Source organism: Hesperophylax consimilis, chromosome 8 (genome assembly GCF_061612785.1).
Source record: "Hesperophylax consimilis isolate HC1 chromosome 8, BYU_Hcon_1.0, whole genome shotgun sequence".
NCBI classification, from domain to species: Eukaryota; Metazoa; Arthropoda; class Insecta; order Trichoptera; family Limnephilidae; genus Hesperophylax; species Hesperophylax consimilis.
The window spans coordinates 33,391,769-33,408,568 of NC_142843.1; the positions used below are offsets into that span (position 1 = coordinate 33,391,769).

Below are 16,800 nucleotides of genomic sequence, written 5' to 3' on the forward strand. Positions count from 1 at the left end.
CGAGCCTCTGTGTTTTTTCCCTCTTACACGGAGAAAAATAAGTGCAGCTTTTTAAAAATAAATATACTTTTAAAATGTGCATTACAATTTCCTAATAAAATATTAGTCATTCAGAATATTTCTGAACAAGTGTTCAACACAGGTGGCCTTGTCCAAGTAAATATAATGGACGAGATGTGAAAATATTATTATTTTGAAGAACACGTGTTCCGACTTCCTTATGACATATTCGTGCTTTGCTGATAGTTTGTTATGAAATTTGTCAAATCATTTGTTATAGGCCTCTAGTTCTGCTTTTAACAGGAAAACAATAATTTGACCAGTTTTTCAGTAAACTAACAATAGTAAGTTTTCTAAGGACGGGTTGTTTCGGAGAATTTGAACAATTCATCAAATTTCAAAGTTCATTTTCAAGTTCTGTGAAAGATTTTTTCTAGTTCTGTTTTTATTTCAGTTTTGTCAAGCAACTAGCCTACAATGATATAATAACAGAACTTGAATAGGACTTTCACAGAACCCGAAAATGAACGTTGAAATTTGATGAATTGTTCAAATTCTCCGAAACAACCCGTCCTTAATGTACTATATGGGTCTGGGTGACCCGGGGTCACTCCTTCCTCACCTTGAAAAGATACTTCACAGAGCACCGCTGAAGGTAACATAGGCTCTCAAAGATTTTTTTTCCCCTGGAGTTAACGTATAAAAAACTAACTGGGTTGTCTAAAGTGAGTATGTTAATCAAGTATTTGAAAACGTTTCAAACATCTATAATTTAAAATAATATTAATAACCACGAAAATATCTAAATACATTTTTAAAAGCAGACCATTGTAACACTTACGAACTTTCTCTCGGTGATATTTTGAGGGAAAACGAGAAATTTCCTCTCTCGGAGCAGCTTCGCTACTAAGTATTAAATATTTAATTTGATTTGCCATAAAATCAATACCCCTGAGTGGATCGTTGAGAACTTTGCCCGTAAAGCGGACGATAAAAGGCTCTCTACAGGGTGACTGAAAACAATTTGCCAACTTAAAAGTTAGCCCATCGCCCGTGAACTATTGTAGACATTGGAGACTGGAGACATACATTGGCGCCGCCGGGCGAACCCCCTAGTATATTCTACTAACTACTAAGTACCCCTTTCTCAACTCAAATCGAGGGATCATTTTATACAGCCTTTTAGTGATATATGTCTTAATTCTTATGTATTAAGTATTAAATTAAATATTAAACGAAAATAAAAACATATGTGAAACTAAAGTGTATTGTTAAGCATAGTCGCCTTCTAAGCGTGGTTCGATTTTCGACGGTCCGAATTTAATTTAATGTTAATATTTACTTTTCCTTTAAAAAATACCTTCTTTCATTTATACCTCTTGATTTTCTGGACCATAACTATTGAAATAATCAAACAATTTGGAAATATTACTTTCACCCATATTGGCTCAGTGTCGGTTATTTTAGGAAGCATTTCGAAAAGTTGTAAAAAATTCTTTATTCTTCATAAAAGTTTATTTTACATGATTTTAATTACATGCTCCAAAATATAGTTGTAGGTTATAGCTATGAGTTGTTAGGTACACGTAAATAAAAAAAATCCTTTAATAGTCTAAACTGTGGTCGAAGTCGTAATTTCGTGAAAAAAATCGTTTTTGTGCAAATAATACACATTTTGGAAAGGCGGTATTTTGATACGAAATTTACGAAATGTGATAAATTAGATTAACAAAACCACATAAAAAATCTGGATATCACGCATAGAAATGTTTGTTTTTAGAACACTTTCAGAAAACTTTCGATGTGAAAAGTGATAATGAACAAAATAATGCAGAGAATATTTAAAAGTTATTATCAATATTAAGCGTTAAATTTATCAGCGTAGTTTGTACATCGAAAACGAAGCTTAAATATAAATCATATTATAATACTCTTTTCAATCTTAAACGGGCATATTATCTGATTATAAAGTCTAAAGTTTCAAATCTTTAGTTGCGCAAAACTATTTAGGCTAATTCACCAAATTTTGCATTTTCTAAAACGGGAATTCCGACAGTCTAAAATTTAAAAAATGTAAATGTATATGTCATTTACTAAATAAAATTTTAAAAAATAAGCATGTGTTGCAGAGATTGCAACACTATCGCGAATGAAAATGTTTTTAATTATTGAATACAATATTTGCGATACCTAGTCGAAAATTTTAAACCGAAAAATCAGAAAATGATACGGTCACATCTAGTACATGACATATCGGGTGCCCCGGTAAGGCAAGGGTCGTGGGTTCCATGTGACGGTATAATTTTCTGATATTTCTGTTTCAAATGTTCATTTAGGAATCGCTAATATTGTCTTCAATAATTAAATAATACAATTTGATGTTTTACTAATTAAGTTATTCCAAAAATAGAATAGTATATTAAAGTATAAGTGGATAAACAGGTCTTTAAAACACGCGCGATTTTTCGAGCACGACGGCGTAGCCGAGTGCTCGAAATAAAGCAAGTGTTTTAAAGACCAGTTATCCACGAATACTTTACGCTATTTTTTTTTATTGGTACACTTTGAAAACATAAATATTGATATTATTAATAAAAATTTGGAAATAAGAACTATTAATGAATTCGTGATGTGACATCACAATATCTTGTTGTCATGGAAATGAAAAACACAAACATCATTTATTAACATTTGTAATGTTTTATTTGCCGTTTAAAATATTCCTGTCAGATTTATAGTTAAAAGTTGACATTTTGTTGATTTGTTGATGTTGCCATGGTAACTTTAAAAAACGCGCGTTCCATAAAGTGCAATTTAAACACGCTAGAGCGTACTTTAAATGAGTAAAAAAGGGCACCAATAGAAAAAAATATTTTTTTCTATTGGTGCCCTTTTTTACTCATTTAAAGTACGCTCTAGCGTGTTTAAAACGCACTTTATGGAACGCGCGTTTTTTAAAGTTACCATGGCAACATCAACAAATCAACAAAATGTGAACTCTAAATATCAACTTTAACTATAAATCTGACAGGAATATTTTAAACGTCAAATGTTTGTGTTTTTCATTTCCATGACAACAAGATATTGTGATGTCACATCACGAATTCATTAATATTTCTTATTTCCAAATTTTTAATAATAATATCAATATTTATGTTTTCAAAGTGTACCAATAAAAAAAAATAGCGTAAAGTATTCGTGGATAACTGGTCTTTAAAACACTTGCTTTATTTCGAGCACTCGGCTACGCCGTCGTGCTCGAAAAATCGCGCGTGTTTTAAAGACCTGTTTATCCACTTATACTTTAATATACTATTTACTAGCAGGTTGGTTTATACATAATCTATTATTCGTAAAATTAATAAAGCGCTTGAAGATTTATGAAACGTTGAATTGGGAAATGGCAAAATAAATAAGGTTAAGAAATACTGGTTCAATGTGTTATAGAATGAAACGATTGAGATCCCGAAAATAAATTTTAAACTATTATACCGTAGGAAAAAACAAGTGTCAGTGTGTTTTTCACCGTCAAGAGGGCCGAGACCGAAGCGGACGCTTTAAGGCTGCGCTCGCGTTAAGGTCCTCCAAGGCTCGCTGCTTGCATATTAAACAGCGGCCGTGAGGGTTTTTGCGTTCTGTTTTGAGGTTTATCCGTTGAAAAAGATAACTACTCAAGGAAGAAGAGTGCGGACAGGGAGACGCAAAAAGTTTACTGATTATATTAGATCTGAAAATTACACCTAGAAAGGAATTATAATCATCCTCGGAGAAGCAAACAAAAATAAGGTAGAAAGCTTCTTGAAGAGCCAATTTATTTAGTGTAGAAGAAAAACTTTGCCAATAAACTTTTGCGTGACCATAAAAATATTATTAGACATTTCGTAAATGCATATATTTTTAATTATAATTAGAAGAACATTTAAGATGTTAAAATTACAATAATTTTTAAGAGTTTGTAAATCATCTCATTTTCACCGATCATACTTTTAATAGGAACACAGAAGTAAAAATTCTTCACCAAAATAATAAAAGCAAAAATTTGGATAATTTAGAAACACTCGAAATCCTAAAATCTCCAAATAATAAATCTAATATAATGAATAACCAAATTAATCTATCGTTAAGTCCGATTATAGATATGTTTCCAGTTAACCGTTCTTACTGGAAATCCCGTAACCACCTCTTATTTTTTTGTGTATATACGTCAATATTTTGTATAGTAGATTAGTTTTTAATATTCTCCTGATGTGTTCTTCCGAAACCGGTAGAGTTTAAATAAAATTAAAGTGGTCACAAACAAATTTATGTGTTTTTTTTTCGACTTTATGTCCTAAAAAACTAAACCCTTCCACACACTTTTCCACAAATGATCATCTAGTCAATCCATATTATGCAAGTGCATTATATAAGCATAACATAAATCACCAGAGATCAAATGGGAAAATAATTCACAGACTCCAGATATTCTCATATCAGAGGATTTGGCTCGGTAGAACTTCTAATTGGACCTATAAATCCTACTGATAAATATCAATATAAATATTTTAAAAATATTTTGTTTTTATTATCATTTGTTTGCATAATATAATTGTCATACAGTGGAAAATATGTCTTGTCTACTGTAGACATGTACGATACATATTTTTTTCATATTATATTCGTGTTTTTGCTTCTGGTATTTTTATGTTCTTAATAAAATTGAATCGATCATTGATAAATTACAGAAATGCTACTTTAACAAACTTTCTGCTGTGCTCTACATTGTCTCTTAAATTATTATATGTACCAGAAAACGGCTACCAATACACCTAATGATTTTGCATTCAGTATGAAATTACAATTGTGGTGCATTTCGAAATATAAGATCACCAGATTTGTAGTAAAATTTAAACTTATTTTGAAACTGAACTGCGCTGTGTAATTATTTCCATTGTCGTTCTGGCAAAGTTACTAACAAAATGTTGATTTAATTAATTTATGTAATAAAATTAGTACCAGCGTCTGTTTTTAACGGACGCTCTCACTTCTCCGATAATAAAATCACTCGCTTTATTCAAACGACTAATTATAAAGTTCTTTAATTAAATTCTCCTTGAAATAAAATATCTTGCTAACTGGAATGTTTGCTTGTGCTTTCACGCTCTACGGCAATAATTGTGTCATTATTTTTCTAAACAACAAAAGTTACACATATGTTTTAAATCTAATTTTAGAAGTCCCATTAACTATAAATCTCAATCTACATATTTCATACATATTTGCAGACATTTAATAATAATGGAAAATAAGTTATAAATATAAAAAAATGGTTAAAAAGATTTAAAAACATATATTTTTAAAGCTTTAATTTTTTTTAATATCCAACCTACTTTATTTTTAATAATTGCAAATTTATTTAGTGAAACCAGTTATATAAAACTTAAAAAAAATATTTACATCAAAAAAAATTAATCTCTTTTTTAAATTAAACAAACAACAATAAAAAACTTGGATAAACCGATTAGATAAGTTCTAATTTAATAAAGATTAGGAGTTCCGTGGATAAAATTTGTTATTATTTTTTTTTTCGCAATCTAAATTTAAAAAATAAAACGAATAATCTTTTAACGATTTTGTTCACATAGTGCTTTCACTTACCAAGTTTTCAGTTACCAAATTCGTTCTATCTTTTTTTGTATTATTGTCAAACGTACCTATAATATAAACAGATTTAGACAGAGAGAACACTAAGCTTTCTCTTTGGATTTAGAAGTTTACCATAGACGCTCCCGTATAATTCTATAAAACTGAAAACCGTGGAACAGTTCCCCGGTCAATATTTGAATATTTAAAAAAATAATATATTACAATAAAAAAAAACTGAAGTGAAAATAACCCTTTCAACATTCATTTCTGTAATTGAAATTTTTATTTTTTTATTTAATAAAGTTTCAAAAAACCGTCGGTAAGCGATATTCAAAAGCTTACCTACGTTTCCGTAATTTTTTAATTGCTGTATTAAAATCTGAAATAATATTAATCTGCTTTCAAAAACAGTATTTCATTTTGGGATACGTTAAAAAACAGCGAATCTATTTGAAGTTGAATGTCAATCGGGAATATTTGATGACATGATTTTTTTATCTAGATTCGAGGAGCTAAATCATTCATCCTTGAAAATGAGTTTAAATATATAAATTTGTCTACATCAGCATCAGCCACTCACCGTAGGGTGTTTCTTTCTTTTCCATCTTCATCTCCAGATCGGTCTTCGCCTTGTCTTGTCCCGGTGTGACGGGGTCCCAATGCGTGGGCGGGGCGATGGTGATCTCCTGCGGGATGGAACAATCAGGGCCCGCCCAGCCCAGTTCGCAGTGGCAGCGGTTCACGTTTGAACACACCTGCAACATACAACCAACACATAAGATCATTGTAATGAGCACATTATTTATAAACAAAGACTGTTGTGGAGCGACCAGCCTAGCAATAAGTTGGCACATAAAGGCAGAGATGGTAGGTAGGGTAAACAAGACCATGATTGCCCACAATTAGTGATAGCCCGCTCTCACTTTGATTTTCATTTTCTCACTAACTTACGTAAGTGTTCCATCAAAATCTCAATAAATGTCTATATTACCTTAACATGAATCGACCAACTGCCACATCGGTGGAAAAAGAAACATCCACGATTTTGAATAATGAAATCAGATGTTTTAAAGAACGATTATTATTTTGAAGTTTTTGTGGATTTTTCTTTTATTATCTTTATATTTGACCTATTGATAATAATACCAAATAAATGAGCGTGTACAATCTTCAAATTAATTTTAATAATAATTTTTTTAATGAACTGTCATTATTTTTAACGGTTTTCATAGAATCACTAAGGTGGGTAATCCAATAGGCACTTACTGTCATTATTGTGAGATTCGCTATATTCTAGAGGGCAATCATTGTCGTTATTGTGAGATTCGCTATATTCTAGAGGGCAATCATTGTCATTATTGTGAGAATCACTATAATCTAGTGGGCAATCATTGTCATTATTGTAAGAATCATTTTAATCTAGTGGGAAATCACCGTACATCTAGCTTTTTTTTCATTTGAAATTTTGCCTTTTAGCTATGGTGCATATATTGGATGTAACTATTTGGAAGGTAAATAATTAAATACTGTACACACTAGGTTACAAACTAACTAACTAACAAACTAACCATCACGCCGTTTCCCCGCAGGGGTAGGCAGAGAGGACGGACCGCCAAAGAACTCGGTCTTGGCACACACTCCTTGCCTCATTCACATTCATACATCGTCTCATACATACTATTCTATTGTTCTGACTCTTGACATGGCCCGACTCGAGTATCTGATTCACTTGGTCGTGCCATGTCTTCCTCGGGCGTCCCCGACTTCTGCTTCCATTCACATTTGCATCGTATATTCTCCTTACACTCCTTTCTTCCCTCATTCGATCTACATGCCCAAACCATCTAAGCGTCCCTTTCTTGATCTTACTGATTACGCTTACATCAGCCTTGCACTCTTTGCAGATATCCACATTCCTCACACGATCATACATGGTTTTACCACACATACGCCTCAGGGATCTCATTTCAACAGCATTCAATCTACTTTCATCCTTTCTTTGCCAGTTCCATGCCTCACTTCCATACATCAGGATAGGTACCAGCACTCCATTGTGGACTGCAAACTTCGCTTCTTTAAACAGTTTTTTGTTAGCGCCAACTGCGTTCAGTCCTCCATTAATGGAGTTACCTGCATTTACTCTTCTTTCAATATCTCTGTCAGCCTTCCCATCTCTCCTAAACATGCTTCCTTAATACACAAACCCATCCACCTGCTCCAAGTATTCCCCATTCACAGCTATATTGCACACTGTTTTCGTAATCTCTCAGGTTACAATGATTTAATAATATGACAAAAGGGGGTCCAAGCTCACCCCATGGCCAGAGCACTCCAGGTTATTGAGGTTGCTCGGACACTTGCTCTGGTCCACGTAGGGATAGATGCTGGTGCACGTCTGGTTGACACAGACGAGGTTATCTCCGCACGGCGTCCCGTCACGCACCAGACCGTGGTCGGGTATCTCCACGTGGCCGGCAGCGCCACTGGTCGACCTGGTAGAAAATCAACAAGTGAGAACATTTCCATTATTGTATAACCTTTCAACTAAATTTCATGAGAGGATATACACTTTTGGAACACAAAACAAACTATGAAGTCGGCATAAAAATAATCAAACTACAATTTTTTTACTCGAAATAATTGGTCGGTACGAGATTAAACAGTATAAAATTTACGTAAACAATACTTATTTTTCTTAGTAAAAACCGGTAAACTATTTTATAAACTAAATATTTTTTTAACCCCTTGATATGTGAATACATAATTGATTTTGGCAGAGTTGTAAAACATTTGGTGCGAAAATTATTACATTTTTTTAAGACCTCATTGTAATTTTCATTAGAAATAATGTATGATAAGAAATTACATCATGCAGAACTTTGCACGTTTTTCACACGAGAAAACACTACTTTAAAATATTTTCTTCTTTCAATTAATCTACACAAGTTTATAACGCTCTAACCCACTTTATGACAAAATAAAATGTTTTGTGTTCGAAGTGGATGGGTTAATAGTTTATACTGCAAAGTATACTCACTTGCACTCGAACTCAACACCTTTCATGGATATAATGGTTCTGGTGAAGTAATCGTCCATCCCTGATATAACTGGATACTGGTTCCCCAGTTGACACTGTAATGAACCGCATCTCACGTTCCTGCAAAGAAAGCAACACTTGTTCACAAAGTATTTTAGATAACGATAATAATTAAAATGTTTAGTTAAAATCTGGTATATTGTTATCATGGCGCTGTGCCGGAATATATTTTAGAAAAAGCAATTAAAGATATTTTGTTTCTAATGTGTCATTTTAAAACATGTCTAAGTATATTTGTTGTACATTGTTGGGATGTGAGTTAGCTAAGAGCTTCACAGATGCACTCATAGAGGGCAGTGCAAAGAGCTTGCTTGGGAGTCCGCAAGATGGCAGCTATTAGCCAGTAGTCGCTAGGGCCAGTTAGGCTGCTTCTAGACAAACTTAGTGTTTGCAGATCTCATTTAGCCAGCTCCTAGTTAGGTCGACTATCGAGTCACTATTTTAATACGAGAAGTATTAAATAAATCCCTGATTTAATATAAAGAACCTATTCTTTAGTCTCATTCCACGACAAGTTGGAGAACTGTTTGTCTGAACACAACAGTATATTTGTAAGTATTTTTAAAAAAGTGGCATTAAGGCGTTCTCACGGATTAGGCTGATTACGGAAACCAGTTATTTTTTAGTGTAAGTGTGTTTATTTTACACGCACAATTTCAACAATAACTTAAACATTAAATACTTCTGTGATTTTTAAGATAATCGGAGATAAATTTGATGTAAGACTGTACCAAATACCCGTACATACCATTATAACAGTTTTTTTAGTGTAGTTTTATACTTCAAAAAACAACGTAGAAATATAGTATTTATATGAATTTTAAACTGAACATAGTTTTACCCTTAAAATATACTTGATTTGTCATTCAGGACTAATTTACATCGATTTTTTTAAACATTTCAAGTGTAGGAAAAGACTGATACGATCCTTCTGAACCAAATATGAAAATATGTCGTTTAATGCAGTTTTACACTGGACAAACGATTTGTGATAGAAGGATTTTGAGATGGATCTTCGGAGCCTCTGAAAATCTGAAAAAGCGGGAGAAACAGAAAAAGATCTTTGACCTCTTGAACAAATCAAGTGTCACAAGTACCTACCCGGTACGTTGGTGTTTACTGCACTTCACGCAGCATAGCACAATGAGCTTGCTTATTTTTTTTGAAGTTGAGCTCACTATCATCAGAATTGACTGAACGACTAAAGAAGAACACCGAAAACAACAAAATAACATACTCGTTTTCGCATTTGAGATAGTGTTGCGCTGCGTCCATCCCGCAATGTCCGTTCATCGAGCCCTTGGAGTTGAACTGGTCGAAGCACTGTTTGTCGCCAGCGATTCCTCCCTCGCCCCAAATCTGCTCGCACTGGAGGGCAAGCGTGGGGCACACGCCGCCAAAGCAGTATCCCGTGTTGGCACCGCACGGCTGCCCGTTCTTCTTGTGCACGTCGGCCGGGCAGGCTCCGGACTCGCCCGTGCAGCGCTCCGGCAGGTCGCACTCGTTGCCGGCATCGCGGCACACATGCCCACGGTTCAGCAACTGGACGAACAGAACATTCTCATTACTATTGTAAATATTTTCATTGTTCAGGTCTCTTGTGTTTATTAATAAGTAGTAGGAATTGTCAAAACTTTTCAGAGACCGAGATCGATACTTGATTTTATGTTGAACACACGTGTTCAGTTTGCAAGCGATACCGGAGAGGAGGACTCTCTGCCATGGACTAATGGTATCGCGTGACTCGGAATCCGGTCTCAACTGCAGGTCAACCTTTAGAAGGTACAGAAATCGCTGGAGAATCATCTGAGACAATTTGACTCACCACCATCGGCTTTCAAATTGATAGAATTGCTCTAACATGAAATTTGAGTACCGTTTTGGTGCGCTGCCGGCAAATCACGTAATCGTATTTTTGGCACCAGGAGGGTTCGAGAATGTTTTGAATAAACTATGACATCAGTCGTAAATTTGTCGCCGAAGAGCGCACATTCAAATACCAGACCCTGCACAGAAAAGAAAAGTTCGCTAAAGTAAGGTACAGGTCTGTTGGAATTTTCTACGCATGATCTAAGGGTTTGTTTTTAAACGAAACACCTGATGTAGAAAATTTGTGAGTGGATTATTTATAAAACATTTGTAAAATTCTCTAACTAAATAGTGTAACAAAATTTTTAAAAGAAAAAAGCCTGACCTTTTGATTACCCGATTTGGGGTTCGTAGTTTTTACGCAGCCAGCAATTTGCGCCCCATTGTGAAAGGGACTAGTAATTTGTAAGCAGATTTTATTTTGGAGGATTGAATAGCGATATTACAATGCGAGTTGCCTGCACACTGTCAGATTACAGAAAGGAAGGCGGTCGCGTCACTCCCCGAGCTCCGTGAAACTGAGCTTGTTTTGTTGAACTTTCCTTAATTAGGTGATCTATCAATTTGAATGCCTGAGCTTACCGCGCAGTCCTCGCAGCAAGCCCCTGAGGCACACTGAGCCTCGTTCTTCAGCTTGCAGGTAATGGGGTCGCAGCAGGGGTCCTTCTCGTGGCACTCGTCGATGGTGCCACAGTCACAGTCTTCCCCTTCCTCCACCACTCCATTGCCACAGGTTCGCCTTTCCACGAGCTGGTAAAAAAAGTGCTTGCAATTAATACATTTTTGGCCCTTTGTACATATTCATTGCTTTGTTGGAAAATATATTTATTTTCTTTATCGCCATCTGACTTGTACCCGTCATTACTGGGGGTTATTCTTAGGAGACATATACCATATTTTCGAACTTTTCTTTAGACTTTTTTAAATTATACAATTCCGTGGTACATTATTTGACGTATCTCATAAGATTTAGGCAGCTTTAGCAATGTAAGCGACCGAAAATATTTCTCTTTCCACTTGATTACAAAACACAACTTTTCAAAAACTTTCCAGCAGAAATTCTCTAAATGATAATGACAACCCTATCTAAATTCGTTGTGTAGTTTAGAAGCACACAAATATATGTGTTCGGAGAGCGACTTTATTGTATACTATTTGATGATAGGTTTTATTAGACATAAAAATTAGAAAGAATAAACACAAAATTTCCAGTAACGGTGTATAACAATAGATATACTCGTATGTAAGAATAAAACAATAAGTTTGTATAAAGCAGTAACAACATAACAAAATAAACACGAAACAATAGTGTTTGGGTCAAGTGAAGTTAAACGAAACCAAAGATTCGAGACAATGTCTTCGTCATGGTCATTTAATTGTTCTGAAGTCTATCACTAAATATGTCCAGAGTTCGCCACTACAGTGGATGTCATATTCACGTAGTCAAAACGTTCGCAAAAAAGGTTGGGATAAAATTAATTTGGTTACTTGGAAAGGAATATTTCGGGGTTTTCAGTAGACAGTGATTGATATTAGTGTTGATTGCAGCCAATAGGTTAGTCTCATTTGAACTGATTCGATCCTTTTTTAGAATATCATTACAGATAACATATCTTTATTTTTATTACTAATCAATCATAACTTGACGTAATGGAACTGAGTCAAGGACGCTTTGCATGCCGAACGTGCCTTTGCACTTGTAGTTACTTGACGCTGAACCAAACTTACACTGGTATCCATTCAAACTACATTCAAACATTCTTCATTATTGTCAATGATAGGTAATATAAAATGTGAAGAGGGTCACATCTGTCAATAATTGAAACAAAAAGGACAATTTTGTTTCAGAACAAGTTTCTCTTTTTAACTGATATGGAAGTTTAAGCGCGCTTTTAACGATTGTCAATCAAAATGTCATGTTACATTGCAAAGTTGACATGTTTAGTTATATCAGAGGTTAATAAGACACTCAGTTTGTTTCGGAAGCATAGACAAGCCTGACAAAATTGCTGCGAGAAGTAAGAAATATCCTCGTCAGTCGTCAAAATCACCAAGTTTCTTCCTAAAGTACATTTCTTAGATCTTACATTTCTTCGTCAGTTTATTTTGTTTGCAGTGGTTTATTCCAAGGATAGCTGTTTGATATAAAATACACGATCTGTCCAGAGTTGCCAAGTTTAGGCGTTTTTCAGGAAAAGCTAAAACGGGGATGGAAGGGAATTTTTTACCCTCAATTTTGTCCCCAGTGCCCAAGGCATGTAATCCATTACGCGAAATCCCCTGCGATCAGGGAACTAACTTAGTTACACGTGGCTTAAGGCGGAATGGAAGGTATGGAGACATTTAAAAAAGAGGAAATATAAACCAATAGTTGCAGGTGTGCGGAGTGAGGTGGATGGGGTTAGAAGCACGTGGAACATGACAAGTTATCTTATTTAGTTTATTTTAATCTATATATATATATATATCGTGATTTTTTTGGTTTAATTGCAGTGTTACGCTTCCTCTTTCTACATGTAGCAGTATGAAATATTTAGGTGTAAAATTTGAAGAAAAATTAAAATTTGACAAACACGTAGAATACTGAACTAAGAAAATTGCTAAAAAAGTTGGATTCTTAAAAAGAATCAGAAATAACATAGATCTTAAGACAATGCGCCTTATATACAAATCTATTGTAAATCTTTAAATTTTTATTCTGGTTTTTCATTCTAACGTAACGAAGCCCAAAATAATCAACTACAGATTATACAAAATAGGAGAATGAGGATGATTTTGAAACGCAATATATTTACAAATGTTACAAAATTTAAATATGATGTCAACTAAATAACATATTATATAGAGTACGTTAACATTGAGGTACAAGCTTAAAAATAATATGCTCCCTAATTATCTGCAAAATAATATTTTGTCGAATGAAAATGTACACAATTACCCTCCGAGAAGTTGCCAAGATTTTAGGGTTCCCAAAACTAAACTTACGTGCATACAAAACAGCTTATTTTATAAAGGACAAAAACTTTATAATAACCTATCAAAAGCCGTAAAGGAAGCTACAAGTCTTGGCATTTTTCGTAGGGTATGTGGTATTTATGTAAGAAAAATTATTGATTATATACAAAGGTATTTATTTTATTTCTTAACTTATTTTGTAAACCAATGTAACTGTAATTCTCGTTTTTTTCTTATTTTTATAGTTTTTAAATGTATTTTATGTATTTTCGATTGGATCTTTGAAAAAATTTGCATACATCTAAATTAATATTCGAAACAAACAACTAACCCGTATATAGCGTATACTTAGACAGATGTATAGATTTTGGATGATTATACAATCTACACATCTTTTTTAGATTAATTGAACCAATAAGATTACATAGATTTTTATATTTAGGTCAAAGTTGCAGATAGTAAAGTAGCAGGGTGACCGTATTTTTGTCGAAGCAAAAAGATTTTTGATAAAACCGAATCAGTCAACCTTATCTACTACAACTTATGTTTCCTACTAGTTATTTTGTAAGCCGGCAATTTTTCTTTCTATGGCAATGTTCGTAAAAGATGTAAGAATAAATCATAGTATAAGTATAAATCGTAGTATAAGTATAAATCTTAGTATAAGTATTATTCGTAGTGTAAGTATAAAAAGTAGTATAGTAGTATAAGTATAAATCGTAGTATATGTATAAATCGTAGTGTAAATATAAATAGTAGAATAGTAGTATAAGTACAAATCGTAGTATAAGGATAAATTCGAAGTTTTCACAGTCCTCCCGAGGGTTTCATATTCTGAGTCGACCTGTAGTTTTTAAAAATAATTTTGAATCTATTTTCTAGTTATCTTTACATTGTGGTTTGCAAGTTGACTATAACTTTTTTTTATTTCTGCAATTTTTTACTTTACGTTTAAATAACTTAATTTCCATTCATTTTTTGTTTGATTTGAGAATTATGTAGTTTCGCGACATATAATTTAATATCAGCACGGGCAAAGTACTCCGTGAGGCCCATTTTATCATAGTATATATTGTAACAATAACAAATTAATACATAATTCTTTGCCTAAAAGTTGTAGTAGTTGTCAAATTGGGAGTAACCAGCATATTTTAGTTTTTTTTTAGTTTAAATAAAACATTTTTTTAATAATTTTTTTTACATTGTAGTCTTGAATGTTTGTAAGTATTTCTGCTTTCTGAGTTTTCAAGGGTGGTGGCTTATGACTTAAATGTGATAGAGTTCTAAACTTTGAAAAATTCCACATTATTGATGTTGTTTAGTCCAAAACAATATTTTTTTTCAATAAATTCAATTTTTTTTCAAAAAAAGAAGACATTTTCGTCTACAACAACTTCAATAATGCTATTTTTTGTAATATTAGTACTCTAGTGCAGTGCTCCGCAACCGGTGTGCCGTGGCACACTGGTGTGCCGTGAGCCGGACACAGGTGTGCCGCGGTCAAATTCAATGTATTTGATATTTTACAATATGTCCCAATATCATACTCCTATGCGACGGATTCAACAGCTAGGAAACAAATACTCAGATGTTGTTGATATATTTAGTACATCAATTTCAATATATAAGCATACCCTATTGAAGTTTTTTTTTTCATCGAGTAGTGGAATATTTGAATAAAGGTATTTAATTTGATTTGACTAACATATAATAATTTTGTCAACTGAAATAGAAAAAAATATTTTGGATTTTTTATATGTTGTGCCTGCATTCTGTGTAGATCAAATCAAGTTGAGTGATATTTTGACTTTATATTTATTTTTCTGCAATTGTTTTAATAGTCGTTTCCTGCACTATTTTCATGTATAATTTCGTAAATATTTTTTATATATATGTATGTAAAAGCCTTAATAGGCGTGAAATAAATAAAAAAAAAAAAAAAAAATATTTCATTATGTATTTAATACACAATGACAAAATATTTTAACAACCGATATTAAAAATAAAGCACAGTTGATAGCTATTGTACTTTTCGTTGACGAGGACTTTATTTAAGAACATTATTTATTTTGTAAGGAGGTTCCAGAGCGAACTACCGGTGAAGAATTTTTTCAAGTAACCGATGATTTCTTCAAAATATATAATATTAAATGGAGCAATTGCATTGCTGTTTGCACGGATGGCGCTGCGGCAATGACAGGTAGTAAAAAGGGTTTTGTCTCTTGTGTCTCTTGTGTAAAACAAAAAAATCCAACGTTACAATTTACACACTGCTGCATACATCGAGAATCATCGATGGTCAAAAATTTACCTCAGGAACTTTTGAACACGATGAATGAATGCATTCAAATCTTAAACATAATTAAATCAAAAGCCCCAAACTCGCGAATCTTTGGAATACTCTGTTCAAAAATGGGAGCCGAATATGAATCCTTATTGTTTTATACTGAAATGCGTTGGATATCCCGAGGCAAAGTTTTGGCTAGATTGTTTGAGCTTCGTCACGAGGTGCGTGAGTTTATTTTAAATCATAATATGCCCGAACTATATCAGCACCTAGATGATAATTACTGGATAGCCAAACTGGCTGATATATTCGAGCATTTGAATGAACTTAATGACGAACTTTGGCAGAAAGAGTTGCAAAAAGGATGTTTGGAAATGTACCAAAGGATCAACCATAGTACAATTGAAAACAAACAATTAACTGTGGATCTGGCCCAACAACATTTAAGTATACTTCAGCAGAAATTTGGTCTGTATTTTTATTCCATTAATACGGAACAATACGATTGGATTCGAAATCCTTTTGCAACCAATGCAATAAATTCTACGGAAGCACTGCCTCTGCAAATTCGAGTGAAATTTACAGATTTAAATAATGACATGACATCACATGACATGACTTCACTTCTCCGAAGATCAATTAGATGTTTTCTGGATTTACATTAAAAAAAAATATCCTCACATTTCCGTCAAAGCATTCTTAACACTACTTCCATTTTCAACGACATATTATGTGAGCAAAGTTTTTCAACGCTTATATTAATTAAAAATGATAAGCCGTCATGCTTAAAAGGTCTTTTTTATTTTTATTTTTTTTTATTTATTCAAAAAAACAGTTTTTAACATAAAAAAACGTACTCTGCACATCTCACTAGGGCATTCCTGTATTAAGATGTGCAGCTTTACAATTATATCATTTAAAACAATACATATATGTAAACTTAATATAGTAATAACATTAACATTAG

At 33.3% G+C, this 16,800-nt stretch overlaps 1 protein-coding gene across 1 annotated transcript in view; it reads right to left on the reverse strand.

The window, feature by feature from the left end:
- mmd (disintegrin and metalloproteinase domain-containing protein mind-meld) overlaps window positions 1-16,800 on the reverse strand; it is a 689,072-nt gene that overhangs the window by 28,988 nt on the left and 643,284 nt on the right. Inside the window, exons 14-18 of the mRNA XM_089634149.1 lie at window positions 11,174-11,341; window positions 9,960-10,264; window positions 8,663-8,782; window positions 7,940-8,117; window positions 6,206-6,380 (exon numbers count right to left, since the gene is read on the reverse strand). Of these exons, the coding sequence (XP_089490275.1) occupies window positions 6,206-6,380; window positions 7,940-8,117; window positions 8,663-8,782; window positions 9,960-10,264; window positions 11,174-11,341 (946 nt within the window). The remainder of the gene's footprint in view (window positions 1-6,205; window positions 6,381-7,939; window positions 8,118-8,662; window positions 8,783-9,959; window positions 10,265-11,173; window positions 11,342-16,800) is intronic.